Source organism: Salvelinus alpinus, chromosome 25 (genome assembly GCF_045679555.1).
Source record: "Salvelinus alpinus chromosome 25, SLU_Salpinus.1, whole genome shotgun sequence".
NCBI classification, from domain to species: domain Eukaryota; kingdom Metazoa; phylum Chordata; class Actinopteri; order Salmoniformes; family Salmonidae; genus Salvelinus; species Salvelinus alpinus.
The window spans coordinates 36,341,791-36,356,784 of NC_092110.1; the positions used below are offsets into that span (position 1 = coordinate 36,341,791).

At 43.3% G+C, this 14,994-nt stretch overlaps 1 protein-coding gene across 1 annotated transcript; it reads left to right on the forward strand.

The window, feature by feature from the left end:
- The first annotated feature begins 1,375 nt into the window (after window positions 1-1,375).
- LOC139553870 (YTH domain-containing family protein 2-like) lies at window positions 1,376-13,003 on the forward strand. Its single transcript, XM_071366625.1, has 6 exons — window positions 1,376-1,780; window positions 1,991-2,015; window positions 3,387-3,466; window positions 4,101-5,735; window positions 9,610-9,678; window positions 11,756-13,003. Exons 1-6 carry the CDS (start codon window positions 1,754-1,756, stop codon window positions 11,777-11,779), a joined length of 1,860 nt encoding a protein of 619 aa, XP_071222726.1. The 5' UTR covers window positions 1,376-1,753; the 3' UTR covers window positions 11,780-13,003.
- The last annotated feature ends 1,991 nt before the right edge of the window (window positions 13,004-14,994 follow it).

Consider the following 14,994-nt stretch of genomic DNA (forward strand, 5'->3'; position numbering starts at 1 on the left):
TGTGTGATCTCTCTCTCCGTGGCAGATGTGAGCAAAAAGTTTAAACAGGTTAACAATCACAAGGCCGCCGGGCGGAATACCAGGCCGCGTTCTCAAACATGCGCAGACCAGCTGGCAAGTATCTTCACAGACATACTGTATCTTCTTGTCCCAGTCTGTAATCCCAACATCATTCAAGCTGTCTACCAGTGTCCCTGTTCCCAAAAGCTGCAAGGTAACCTGCCTAAATGACCATCGCCCTGTAGCACTCACAACTGTAATTATGAAGTGCTTTGGAAGGCTGACACACTTCCGCCACACTGACCCTCAACACGGAGGCCCCTAAGGGGTGTATCCTTAGTCCCCTCCTGTACTCCCTGTTCACCCACAACTGCGTGGCAATGCACGACTCCAACACCATCATTAAATTTGCTGATGACACGACTGTGGTACTGGTACTTCCTGTATAGAGCTCCATTCTTGTGTATTTTATTTTATTTCTCGTGTTACGATTTTATTTTTTTAACTCTGCATCGTTGGGAAGGGCTTTTAAGATAACATTTCACTGTAAAGTCTACACCAATTGCATTCAGTGCATGTGACATTACATTTCATTTGATTTTGACCTACCATACAAAACATTACAAAACATTACAGACATTACATTACCCCTGAGTCCAGGTTGACTTTATATGTCCAAACTCAGAATCAAATATGGTTCACAAAAATAACATGGTTGCTGTGGTAGAACATTTATTTTGATTGCCGATTTTCTGCATTTATCAAAGTCCCATCAGTTAACCTGATTTCAGATGTGTCTATGTAAAATTAAAAACGAATAATACGGAAAAAGTTATTCTTGCAAAGCATGTAAACGTTTAAATCAAACTATTATATTAATCTGACTATTCGTGCATATAACTGTAGTGACTGACATAACAAGAGTAAAACTGCTGTTATAAACTGGGAGGTTCGAGCCCTGAATGCTGATTGGCTAACAGCCGTGGTATATCAGACCGTATACCATGGGTATGACAAACATGTATTTTTACTGCTCTAGTTACGTTGATAACCAGTTTATAATAGTAAATAAGGTACCTCGGGGGGTTATGATATATGGCCAATATACCACGGGCTGTATCCAGGCACTCCGCCTTGCGTCACGCATAAGAACAGTCATTAGCCGTGGTATATTGGCCATATACCACAACATCTCGTGCATTATTTCTTAATTATACAACCAAATTTCGAAATTGCAACTTGTGAATTATAGTATTGTAACTCTTGACAGTAAGGTGAGACAATGACTGAGTTCCTAAAAAAAAAAAAAAAAATTCTCGTTTTGGAAAATCATCCGCGGCCCTACAAAAAGGGGGCGGTCCGCATGCCGCCAGTTGCCCATCCCTGGTCTAAGTCAATATAGCTACTTTCCTAATTATGAGACAATCTCCGTTTATCTATTGTAACAATTATTACAATATGTTAAATGTCTGTTTTTCATATAGATCGCTTACCTGCATCATATAGTTCCTCCATGCCGTTGAGGGGCGCATGTTCGTCATAAATAAATGCCATCGATAAACGCAGCCGCTCAGCCATGTTGAAGAAGTCTTTCAGCGCCGAGAGAGCTAAAGGACTGCATCCCGCCATTGTGTAGATTCTAAGCTCTGTAGAGAGACAGGGGCTCTTGACTAACTCTCAATATACATTTCATACACCCTGCCGCTTAAATAAATAAAAAATATTAAAATACAAAGGCTCCAGGGAGAAAGACATGTCAGCCAGCAGCCTTCTTGAACAGGTAAAGAGAGTCACTTTATGAATATCTATCGAGGTAACCAGGATAGCTTGTTCCAGAGGCAGTGACTCTCTCTGTAGCTAGCTAACGTTAGTGCAGTAGGCCTGACCACCTGCTAAAGGACTGACTGGTGAATATACATTTCTTCATTTATTTTTCCCTTCCTCTTTTCTCATAAATCAAACCTTCATGAATCACCTGGACCCAATCCAGAGACCGAAAGGCCAAGGAAACAAAGGTAAGCTATTGTAACATGACAAGTTTACTGTCTCTGTATGCGGATTTTTTTTTATCCCGTGTGGTGGTTTCGGAAACCCTACTCTGCGTGCGCGGATGTGATGATAGTTAGCTAGCCAGATAGCAGGCCAATCTCGCATTGCGCCCATTTCGCTTCTATAGTTGATTGGACATGTGAAAAATATTCCGATATATTGGTACTATTTAATCAGTCTTCTTTTTTTAATGACATTTACTGTCATTTGTGTGAATACGCCATTGTGGATTTTGAGGCAATCCGTTAGCGTTGGTAGCTAGCTTGGTAACTAACTTAGCTAGCCCGCGCTACCTAGCTAGCTAACATGAGCGTCCACTGCTACATTCGCAAGTTAGCTGGCTAGGCATTTCCTAAGTCAGATGGCTAGTGGCTTGCTGGCTCATGGGTTAAATGATAGCAACTCTTTGCAATGAGTAAGTTGACAAACGAATGTGTTTGCATCAAGTTAGGCTTAAACCTCCCACGCAAACTGAACATGTTGTTAGGCTAGTGTGTTGGTTAACGTTAGTTCGTTGGCTAACCTCCGTGTTTAAACGATTCTTCGCGGTCGTGAACACACTCATGAATTGCCTGCCAGTGACACGTCTTCCAGTAGCAAGTATATTGTCATATAAACCACGAAGTTGCAATGTTTCAGTTCTCTTTCAATGTTTTGAGGCAACTTTGTTTACTAGCCATGTCTGTTTTCCAGTTTGGCAATTTACTTTCAGATTCTGATTAGCCATGTCAGGACGAACTGAAACACTCTGACAAGTGTAACATTGTCATAACTACAATCACCGATATTAAATATAGATAATAGATATTTTCTCCTCAAGTTGTAGTTAGAAACAATATTCTACTGCACCTCATCTCACCGATATCACTAACAATTGGTGGTTGCAACCGATTTACTGTGCTAAACAGGCCGCTTCTGCATGTGTCAATTGTGCTGCAGTTACAATCTGTCAACAAAAACGTATCTAGCATTAACCGCAGCACCTCATACAACCCCTAAGGCCTAGTGTCATTTGTTTTATACGTGGTACACTATAGACCTAGCCAGCAGGAAAGATAACTGTTGTCCAACTCAACAGGTTCCGTGTATTTGTTTACATCGCCCATTTTTAGTGCATTAAAAACAGCATATTGTGTGGCTGTGAACTGTAGTTGTGCAATGCTAGAGATGTCTCATCAAGCTTAATGACTTCCTGGCTCTTATTCTGTGTCACACTCATGACCAGCTGTGAATATGTAGGCCTGTGATTTAGTTGCATGGACTATTTCAACTTTATGCAAAAAAATGATGTATCCAAGAGTTGTGTCTCTACATTGCTGTCTACTCCTCCTTTCCAGTGCAAAACGGAGCTGTGACCCAAAAGGTTACTTTGAATGATGATGAGTTTGAGCCTTACCTGAACCCTCAGGCCAGACAGGTGAGTACCGGTCCACTACCATCAGTTTGACTAGGCCCACACTGTTCCTAACATTTGCCTGCTTAGACTGGAGGTAAATAGCGTTCGTTCACTTAACATTTTGACATGGCCTCAGTTCTAATAGAAATGATGATGATGCTCAACAAGCTAAATTACTCATAGGTTATGATGGTATAACTCCCACTGGTACGTTTACATTAGTCATCCATAATGGGGAGATCTCGCTGTATATCTTTACAGTGAATGACTTTTATACTGTTGCAATTCATCATGTTTTTAGCACATAAAGACTTCTTTCACCAATTTACTGCGTAGTCCATTTATTTTTCTAGTTGCAGTTAAACTGTCTTTCATCTCGTTGTAACATCTGTTGTTGGGTGCCCTCAGTGGTGGGCACTTCCCAGAAAAATGGGCCATAATGGAGCCTGTATTCCTCCAGTCAAAGGAATGCCACTGTTTTCTCCTCCATAAAGCAGTTCACTGGTGTGAAAGTGGCCACAGTCGTCCTAGTCTAAGTGGCAGCCGAGGCTGACAGAGATCCAAACGAGGATGGCCATCAGATCGATGCCCTGCTTTTTGTAATGTAATGATTGAAACTGTCAGCAGGCTAACCAGGGTTTTCTTCTCTCCGCAGAGCAATGCCTATACGGCCATGTCGGACTCCTACATGCCCAGTTACTACAGCCCATCCATAGGATTCTCTTACTCCCTGAACGAGGCAGCATGGTCCACCGGTGGAGATCCTCCCATGCCTTACCTGACCTCGTATGGACAGCTGAGCAACGGGGAGCACCACTTCCTGCCTGATCCCATGTTTGGCCAGCCAGGCCCGCTGGGCAGCAACCCCTTCTTGGGCCAGCACAGTTTCAACTTCTTTCCCAGCAGTATGGACTTCTCTGCCTGGGGCAACAACAGCTCTCAGGGACAGTCTACGCAGAACTCTGGCTACAGCAGTAGCTATGCCTACGCACCCAGCTCGCTAGGTGGCGCCATGATCGACGGACAGTCCCCCTTCGCCCAGAACGAGCCCCTCAACAAGGCACCTGGCATGAACAGCTTGGACCAGGGCATGGCTGGACTTAAGATTGGTGGCGGTGCCGGGGACATGGGGGCTCCAAAGGTGGTGGGCTCTGGCCTCCCCAGGGGACCCCTAGGCCACAGCCAGGTTTCTGGTGGAGCTCCCAGCATGCCACTGCCCCCCGTGTCCATCGCCCCCGCTAAGCCCGCCTCCTGGGCGGACATTGCCAGCAAGCCGGCCAAGCCGCAGCCCAAGCTGAAAACCAAGGGTGGCATAGCGGGGACCAACCTGCCCCCTCCGCCCATCAAACACAACATGGACATTGGTACTTGGGACAACAAGGGGACCATGCCTAAAGCGTCCACCCCCCAGCAGGCGCCTCTCCCCAGCAACGGGCAGCCGCCCAACCAAGGCTCACCTCAGCCCGGCACCATGGCCGGAGGAACCCCACAACTGCCCCTCAGCAATGGACAGTTGGTGGCCTCTTCGGCCCAGCTGGGGCAGCACCAATTCCCCCCCAACGGGCAGCTGCAGCTTTCCCAGGGCCCCCCGCCCACCACCCAGCCATCTCAGCCCACCCGCTGGGTCCCTCCACGAAACCGTGCCAACGGCTTTGGGGATGCCGTGGGTGGGGCGGGGCAGTCGCCCCCCAACTCGGGCGTGGGTGGGGTGCTGGTGCCCTCGGAGCCACACCCGGTGCTGGAGAAGCTGCGCCTGGTCAACAACTACAACCCCAAAGACTTTGACTGGAATCTCAAGCAGGGGCGTGTGTTCATCATCAAGAGCTACTCAGAGGACGACATCCACCGCTCCATCAAGTACAACATCTGGTGTAGCACAGAGCACGGCAACAAGCGCCTGGACGCCGCCTACCGCTCGCTGGGCGCCAAGGGCCCCCTCTACCTGCTCTTCAGCGTCAACGGCAGTGGCCACTTTTGCGGCGTGGCGGAGATGCGTTCGCCCGTGGACTACAATACCTGCGCCGGCGTGTGGTCGCAGGACAAGTGGAAGGGGCGCTTTGACGTGCGCTGGATCTTTGTTAAGGACGTTCCCAACAGCCAGCTGCGGCACATCCGCCTGGAGAACAACGAGAATAAGCCAGTCACCAACTCGCGGGACACGCAGGAAGTGCCTCTGGACAAGGCACGGCAGGTGCTGAAGATCATCGCCGGCTACAAGCACACCACCTCCATCTTTGACGACTTCTCCCACTACGAGAAGCGCCAAGAGGAGGAGGACTGTGTGAAAAAGGTAAAGGCCTGCCCTTCGCCCATCTGGGGAAACAAATAGGCCCTACATCTTGGGTTGTGTGCTTGGGGAGTGGCATGGGAAGCCATGGGTGTGTTCGCAAAGGTTTTGACAGCAAAAAATCCAGTTGACGAGTGCAATAGTTGAAAAAGATTATCAGTCTTATGTATGTGGTCATCTTACAACGTGCCATTCCTACAGAGAATGTGGATATGCCAGAAACAAAGTTCAGTAACTTCCAAGTTATAATATTAAAAATAAGTTAATAAAACAAAAAAATCATGTGCGATTTATTATATCACATGGATTTGTGATTTACGAATGCTGACCTCAGTGTTGATTGGGTGTGTCCATATGAAATGTAATGGGTATTAACCATTTGGTATCCAATTGATGATCAATGTGACATTTTTTTTACTTTTATTTTTGTCTTTGTGGAAATGTGTCCCCATTTGTGTATTGGGAATTGATGCATTTGTTACTGTTATTTGGGACACTTCTCAGATGCTTGGTCTACCAAATCAATGGTCTAATTATAGAGGCGACTGTATGTCACCATATCAGTCCCTCCAGGATTCCACAGTGGTGTTTTGTGATGGCTGATTCTGCTGTGACTGACACTGGCAAAACTTTGACATGTTGCTTTATTAAGCCATTTTAAGCCATTTTATGTGGCAAACGTGAGGTGATTGGTTGACATTGTGAGCCCTCGCATAATATGTGATAGTTGATCTTGCCAAAAATTCAGCGCTCGCAAAAATCCTGGAGGGAATGCCTTATACAATTTTAAAAGGGGAAGTGGAAAGGTTTTTGCAGGAGTCATGTAAACAAAATGCCAGCAGTCCCTTGTGATCACCAAGATGCATTTTATCATGGGCCTTTTTTTTTATATTGACTCCCAAAATGTTTAGAATATTCATAATTATGCTCCGACCTCTACGTCATCTTATCCAAAACATAACCCTCATTCTTGACTGATGCTTCTGTTCACATTATGAAATGTATGTTTACATCGGTCCTTCAGTCAAAAAGTGTGGATGCCTGCTTGTTGAATCTCGTTCCAAAATCATGGGCATTAATATGGAGTTGGTCCCCCCCCCCCCCCCTTTCCTGCTATAACAGCCTCCACTGTAATGGGAAGGCTTTCCACTAGATCTTGGAACATTTCTGTGGGGAGTTGCTTCCAATCAGCCACGAGCATTAGAGGTTGGGGCTGATAATGGGCGATTAGACCTGGCTCGCAGTCGGCATTCCAATTCATCCCAAAGGTGGTTCGGTGGAGTTGAGGTCAGGGCTCTGTGCAGGCCAGTCAAGTTCTTCCACATCAATCTCAACCAGCCATTTCTGTATGGAACTCGCTTTGTGCACGGGAGCATTGTCATGATGAAACAGGAAAGGGCCTTCCCCAAACTGTTGCCACAAAGTTGGTCGCACAGAATCTTCTAGAACGCCTAGCCCAGACCATTATTCCTCCTCCACCACCAAACTTTACAGTTGGCACTATGCATTCGGGCAGGTAGCATTCTCCTGGCATCCGCCAAACCCAGATTTGTCCGTCGGACTGCCAGATGGTGACGTATGCGTCATCACTCCAGAGAACGTGTTTTCTCTGCTCCGGAGTCCAATGGCGGCGCGCTTTACACCACTCCAGCCGACGCTTGGCATTGCACTTGGTGATCTTAGGTTTGTGTGCGGCTGCTCGGCCATGGAAACCCATTTCATGAAGCTCCCGACTAATAGATATTGTGGTGATGTTGCTTCTAGTGGCAGTTTGGAACTCGGTAGTGTGTGTTGCAACCGAGGACAGATGATTTTTACACACTTCAGCACTCGCCGGTCCCGTTCTGTAATCTTGTGTGGCCTACCACTTCACGGCTGAGCCGTTCTTGCTCCTAGACGTTTCCACTTCACAATAACAGAATTCCAGTTGACCGGGCCAGCTCTAGCAGGGCAGAAATTTGATGAACTGACTTGTTGGAAAGGTGGCATCCTATGATTTTGAAAGTCACTGAGCTCTTCAGGCCACTCCGCTGCCAATGTTTGTCTATGGAGATTGCATGGCTGTGTGCTCGTTTACATTTTTTATTTATTTTATACACCTGTAAGCAACTTGTCTGAAATAGCCGAATCCACTGATTTTGATGGTGTCCACATACTTTTGTATACATACTGTATGTTAATTATTTGGTGTTGGGAACAAATACTTGCTCACTGTACCAATGTCTACACAGCCGTGAAACATGTTTTGAAAATGCTATATTGAAGCACACGTTAGCAAAAGCCATTTAATTAGGATGATAGTCTAGCAGGGGTATTCAAACCTTTACCCCACAAGGTCTGGGCTACTCCTGCTTTTCTCTCTCAGAATTCATTGCACCCACCTGGTATCCCAGGTCTAAATCAGAATGGGAGGGAGCAGTACAACTGGTTTTAAGGTCAAAATATAAATTTGACGTGCTTTATACGTTTTTGGCTCTGGTTCTGACTGAAGCTGTGTTCATCATAGTGATTATTGTTAGAAAGAGTTAGAGCTAAAGTGAGTCTATCTCTGTATTACCGACCTGTTTTTATACAGACCACAGAGTGCTTGTTTGTCACCTCTGAGAAGACGAAGCATCTATATTAGACAGTCTGTCGCTTAATAATACTCTGTTGGAACAGCATGTCGCAAATTTGATTTCTGCCTCGTGTTTCCTTCAATCTTATTTCAGTGGAAGCTCAAACCATGCTTCCTTACATAGTGGTATGCGATGACAAATTTATTTTCTAAAGTAACTGTCTTAGTGAAAATCTCACAAGTTCCTATTCTGTTAACTCCTATCCAAATAATGTGGATGACTCATCCTATGCTTTTATTTGTGGCCTAAACATAAATGGAATAAACTCCTACAAAACCCCACCTCTAACTTGTATCTCAAACAGTAAAAAAAAAAACACTGCATTGAGGATAATGTAATCCCCTTAAGGAGGATGAGCTGGCCAATCTGCGGTATACACCATTCTGTTGGGGTACGCCCACACCATTCCAACACAGACAATTGCAATTAATTCACTCGTAATATTTCATAGCAATCTGGAAACACTGGACGGTTACTTTAGAGGCGTAGCGACCTTTTCCATCAGTATATCCACATTGCATGACTGAGGCTGTGTGCGCGAAACAAGGTCTGCATTATTTACTGCTGCAAGGAAACTGCTCTGCACCTGGGGGTATTTCACATTATACAACGTGTGCTTCTAATCCTGAATGCTGATTGGTTAAAACCGCGTTCCAGCCGGTGTCTATTCCACAAGTTACCACCGGCTAAATCTATGATGTTAAAATACCTATTTACTCTGTTGCATCTGCTCTGCACCTGGTGGTGTTTTAACAGCAAACTCCCCGTACATATTCTGAAAAGACTCCATATTTACTGGCTGTCGAATATAAACGTATCACTGCGTTAACTACTGCTTCCTCTTATCTAGACAATCAAGAGATCTGTGTTTTGTCTTTAGTTTTGTGGTTAACACATTGATGCAAGTTGGTGATTTACCACTGGTTACTGACTGGAATTTGTATAATATTAACATGCCTTTTCGCGGTCCGAGGAGAACTGAGAGGCATGTGCACAAGAGAGAAAGGCAGGATACTGACAGTTCAAATGACCAATGATCTTTGTGGTATAACTTACCAATGAAGTAAAATGTTAATGTTTTGGTGATCATTTTTGATTTTGTGATTTCAATTGTAATGTTTAATCTGTAGCCACTTCAATACCTGAGTCCACTTACTGTAAATCAATTAAGTTGTTGATGCATGTATGCCCAAGATTGATGAAGGTTTTCCCTTTCCTGTTTTGTTCCAAACTAAAGCCTGATGATGTTCTGTTACCAGGTGGAGGTCCAGGGTAGCGAGCCGTACCCCAGTAACCCCAACCCCAGCAGGAGTCATTACAGACTTCAGGTAATGACTTAGCCACCACTTATCGCTATTGTAATAGCCTAACCTTAGTGTGGAATTAGTCTCCATTAGGTGTACTCCGTAGAGGCTCCACAACCGCTTCGAGACTTCACTGCACAGAGATTTTGGTTCATGCCATCATTTTGTGACTTTACGTTAGTGTCGGTGAGGTTTATTTACGGAGAACACTTGGTGGAGTGTAAACCCAGTCTAACAAGCCTGCTACATTAGATGTCACTTTAGCAATTCGTTTCAATAAATGATCCTCTGGTTCTATTAACAAGAATTCTACACGTAGCTTGATAAAGTGGCTTACTCTGGTCAAAAAGTATGTGCCCGGTGTAGCATCTAAAAACCTACTGTTTTTCTGCTCTCCTTGTCAGACTGACACCTTAAGGACCGCACTGACCATACGATTTTTAACCACATTATGCCACAATTTTGCAGCCTCAAGACAAAATGTCCACGTCGTGGGCAAATTCTTAGGTTGTAAACGATTGTCGGAAGTCTTTGCTTGTTCCGTGTGACAGGATCTAGGTCTGACAATTATATATTTTTTTTAAATACCACTAAGTGCGATCGTAGGCGCCGACAAAGTTCTTGCGCTGTCTTTATCACGAAGTGTGACTTGTTACAAGCCGATCCCGGTGACTGACCGACAGGAACACGTCTGAAACAGGTGTTGTGCCGAACCCCCCCCCCCCCTTCGCGTGAACGCGCACACACAATTCTTCATTGCTGTGACTTGCTTGCTAGTTGAGATTTATGCTCTTCACTCCGTTGTCCGTTTTAGGCAAAATTTCACTGATCTGAGTAGCAGAAGCATTTTTTTATGTGTCCTTGAAGGCAGCTGTCAAAATGATCAAGTTTGGCTGTGAATCTTTTTTTTTTTTTTTTTGGCGGTTTGATCGCGGGAGAGGCACTAGTAATGTCTGCAGTTTTGGCTATTATGTTTTCAAGTGTATTAGTCTTGAAATAAATCTCTTTGCTAAAATTCGTCATCTCTCCCATGTCTTATTCGACTAGTAGTTGTTCTGAAATGTTTGCTTGCCTACATTTTACTCCCTCTGTTTAGTATAATACACATACATGAAATATTCATTTTGGTTGCCTATCCTGACGTGCAGTTTGTTCTATAAAGTATTTGACTCTAGTGACAAAATGTAAGGATTTCGGCAGGCAAGAAAATGGCCTTGCCGAAATCCCTTCATTTTCCTTAATTTTGTCATCAGAGTCAAATACTTTCTATAGAATGAACTTCACGTCAGGATAGGCATCCAAAATTAATGTATTGCGCCACTCGGGAGCCAACCTGAAGTAAAAAAAATATCAATTGTAAAATACAGATACCCCAAAAAACTACTTACGTAGTACTTTAAAGTATTTTTACTGAAGTACTTTACACCACTGCAAGTGACCCATTTCTCTCAACGGATGAGCATTGCAAATGTCTGAAAAAGTGGTCAGAACTGAATGTAGTAGGCTAGGTCCCCCAAAGTTTTTATTTTTAAAAATATTTTTTTAGTTTAGCTTTTTTTTTATCACCGGGAAATCTGGAACATTATTGGTGTGAAATCTGTTCCCAAGTATTCCCACCCCAAAAATGTAAAATGTAAAAAAAAATAATGATCTTTATTACATTGAAAAAATATATATTTTTGGGGCTTAGTTGTGGTCAATTTGTAGTGTACAAAGTACTATAATTATGTTTAGGTCACCCGGTTTTATTTTTTTAAATACGCTCTGACAAATCGTCCCACAGCTGAATCTACTTGCCTTCCTGTGTTGTAGGCTATACATATTCTGCTGGACTGTTGGGACCTGGCGGTAGGGAGATATGCTTGGCTTGCTACCAGTAGATATGGGTTCTCAGTGTGGTGGAAACTTTATTTATTTTTTAATTCTGTTTTTAAATATTATGTGAAGAACCACAATCTCTACTCTTACATCCACTGATGTGAGCATGGTAATTATGTATGATCTGAAAAATGTTGTTATACTGAATTACTTTGGAACTCTGAAGTCTTGTGTGTTTTGATGCGAGTACCCAAACTGAACTCTTGTTTTCTGTGTCCCACAGGAACGCCAAGGACGTGTCAAGTAACAGTCACTGCTTTGGGCAAAAGACTGCAATGGCCCCTCTTTTCCCTTTCTACCCCCATCACATTCAGATATTTCAAGAAATTCTAAATGGGGTAAAAATTAACCAAGGACACACAAAAAAAAAACGAAATGAAGACTTTCTTGATTTCTTTTTACTTTAAAAGACTGACTTCGAACTTGTAGTAAAATAAAAAGAAATTATTATTCATAGGACTACAACTTTAATGCATAGCATCCTTAGGTGAACCCCCCCCCCCATTCCACAACATATGCTTTTTTTCCTTACTCATATGCTCCCCCCTCCCCCGCCTGTTTTTACAGTCTGAAAACAAGTCTGTAATTCTTCTCATGCAAAATTCTAGTGGACATTTTTTGTGTCATCTACTACGGCTACTATTAGTGGCCAGAAGTCCATGCGGGTCATTATGTAAACTTCCTCCTCCTGTGGGAGATTAAATCATCCAATCAGGACGCAGAGGGTGGGGGGGGAGTCTCCTCAGTGGATAATTGTTGTAGTGGGTCCCATCATCGGTTCCTTCAAGAAGTTTCTTTTTCATATGCTTCCATCTGTTTATAAAGAAGAACTAAAACAAATGATTGAGATGACCTTGTTTATTTTTTTTTGTTGGCAGAGTGTATGGGGGGGGGGGGGGTGAAAGCAAAAAGATTTGTTACGTTTAGCCTTGGTCATTGTATAATTTTATGTACAATTGTACAAAATTGGGCTATGTTTGCAGTCTTCAGAACTTATTTGCCCTCCTTTCTTGGACTGGTTTATTATTAATGTTTTTATTGGCTGCTTTCCTCCCGCCATTTTTGTTTCCTCTTCCTTCCGTTTTCTTAAAGACCGCGTCAACGCGAGAGGCCTTGCCCCCATTCTTTCTATTAATCAGTTCAAAGTAATAAATGTCGTATACTCAGCAAGAACTCGTGTGCATTCCCCTTGTTTGACTGTAAGCACTTTTCATGCTGTGCATCCTTTTTCAGATTTTTTTTTTTTTAAGGGTAACTGTTTTATTTGGTAAGGAAGCCATATCCCCCCCCCCCCCCCTCCCACACACACTTAATTCTACCCCAAACATCCCTCTTTTACTACTAACCACTACTATCTCTTTCCACTGCCTGCTCTATCATAACACCACCACCCTTGCAGAATGTCAATGTTGGTGAAAACACTACTGGCTTTTCTCTGTGGTATAATAATAAAGTCAATCTTGCTATTTTCTCTTCTTGTAACTCAGCTGCGGGGGTGTTGGTAAGGGCTGCTTTGTTAATCTGTTATTAGACCAGCATACTCTTGAGTGGTGTCAGTAGGTGTTTGCAATGTGCAGCTGTGTTCTTGCTTGTGATCTTTTCATCGTGCTGAACTCTGCATCAACAACTACTAGATCTTGGGTCACTGTCAAGTATGTTACTGTTGAAACAGGCTGGTGGCATTGTAGAGAATTTCAGCCTACAATTGGATATTTCAGGCAAGTGAGATTTGGATTTTGTAATTGGTGATGCTGAACATGTAGGCCTATTTTTATGACTGCATCTTGCTGTTTTTAAATGTTTGAAACAACCTGTATAGCATTAGCACAGACGTGAGAAACACGCTGTCCATATCTTGAATTCACTTCGGTGTAGTGTCACTCAACACGCATGCTTACGATAATCGGAATGCTATGTCTTGTCACTGACGTTATGGCCCAGAAATTAGACCTCATGTAGCTTATGGCATATTTACAGTACTTCAAATACTGTGAAAATATATCCATCTCACTGATCCATGAGCAACATTGCCAGGTTGACCAATCCATTTCTTTCAAATCAAGGTCTGGGCCCCCAAGATAGCATATGAATGCATCATAAGCGATGGTAAAATGCAGGAAATTAGCTTTACCGGTCGACTTTGGGCACATTAATGGTCCAACTCTTTCTCAAGTTTCTAACAGAAATGGGGTGTACCTTTTTGGTGGTTCATTGTGTCATTCTGGCCTTGCGCACTGCAACTGACACAGTTTGTTAGCGAAGCTAGCCACTTGTAGCTAGCCAGTAACTCCTTCAGTATGTCTTGACCTTATTTCACAGGATTTGATTTTGGACAGCTGTAGAGGTCAGTAAGAAATGGATCTTCTGCCCCAGTGTTTTATTCATACATTTTTGTTTTTAGGTATTAAATGACTTGGTATGATGGTGCATCGATCAGTTTTAAGGTTTAAAACCTTTGTTTTTTTCCCAGAGTTTTTAAAGTAACTGGCCAGTGATTCCAGATTTCTATGAAATATGAGTGAAATTGTTTTCAAGCAGCTTTTCTGTGTTGGTACGGGGTGGGCGTATACCCCGGTGATTAAAAATATAAATGGGAGTATAGTGTTGATTGGCCAGCTCATCCTCAGTAGGATGACAACATTTTAAGGAAATGGCAAGTTATTTATATTTTTGTCTTTTGAGATACATTTTTATTTATTTTTTTAACACTTTAAAATTGTATGCTTTGGTCACAAGTATTGAATGGGTCAACAACTATTTGGGTATGTGTTAACTTTTAAAGTGTTATTTTCACTGGACTGTTACTTTAAAACTGCAAAATGTTTGCTTAACCTCATTGCAAAATGTGGTAGAGTAGCAGGAAATCAGCTTTAGAACTCATTATCCTTGCAGATTTCATGACCTGACGAACTAAAGCTATTCTGGGGGCAAAAGGAGGTGGGGGGGGGTGCTACTCAATATTAGGAAGGTGTTCTTATTGTTTTGTACACAGTGTACAGAATTTCGCATATTGTCACTGCATTGCTTCGCAACGTGAGTCCCGTTTTTTATGTAGTTTAGGTGACATCAACAGGATACTGATGATGAATCTGAACATTTAAGAAATATCTTTGTCAGAGGATAGATACTGCGCAGACCACCTATTCATCCAACTCACGCGTCAGAGACTGCTTGAAGCCTTCAAACACTTTCTGATATAAGTCTATTTGGTTGTGTTTTGCACAGGCAGACCATTTCTGATTGGCAAAATATCATAATTGGACTGCCGCTCTAACCACAGCCTTTGTGTGCATTATGTTGAAACGTCTTATTTTTAGACGAGCACATTCACGGCAATTGCATTCCCTTGTTCCAAAGCAGAGCAATGCGCCGGTGGGGGATTTTAAAGCCCTGAACGACGCCTGACAGAAGACTCTTCCAGGCAGCGTGCCGCACCAAGACCGGCGCCATTCTTAGCAAGCT

What these genes read in the sequence shown, in the direction of transcription:
- LOC139553870 (XM_071366625.1), top strand. Translation starts at nt 1,754, where the DNA reads ATGTCAGCCAGCAGCCTTCTTGAACAG. An exon ending in CCAGCAGCCTTCTTGAACAG is followed by an intron (nt 1,781 to 1,990) that starts GTAAAGAGAGTC and finishes GACCCAATCCAG; the next exon opens with AGACCGAAAGGCCAAGGAAA. An exon ending in AGGAGGACTGTGTGAAAAAG is followed by an intron (nt 5,736 to 9,609) that starts GTAAAGGCCTGC and finishes TTCTGTTACCAG; the next exon opens with GTGGAGGTCCAGGGTAGCGA.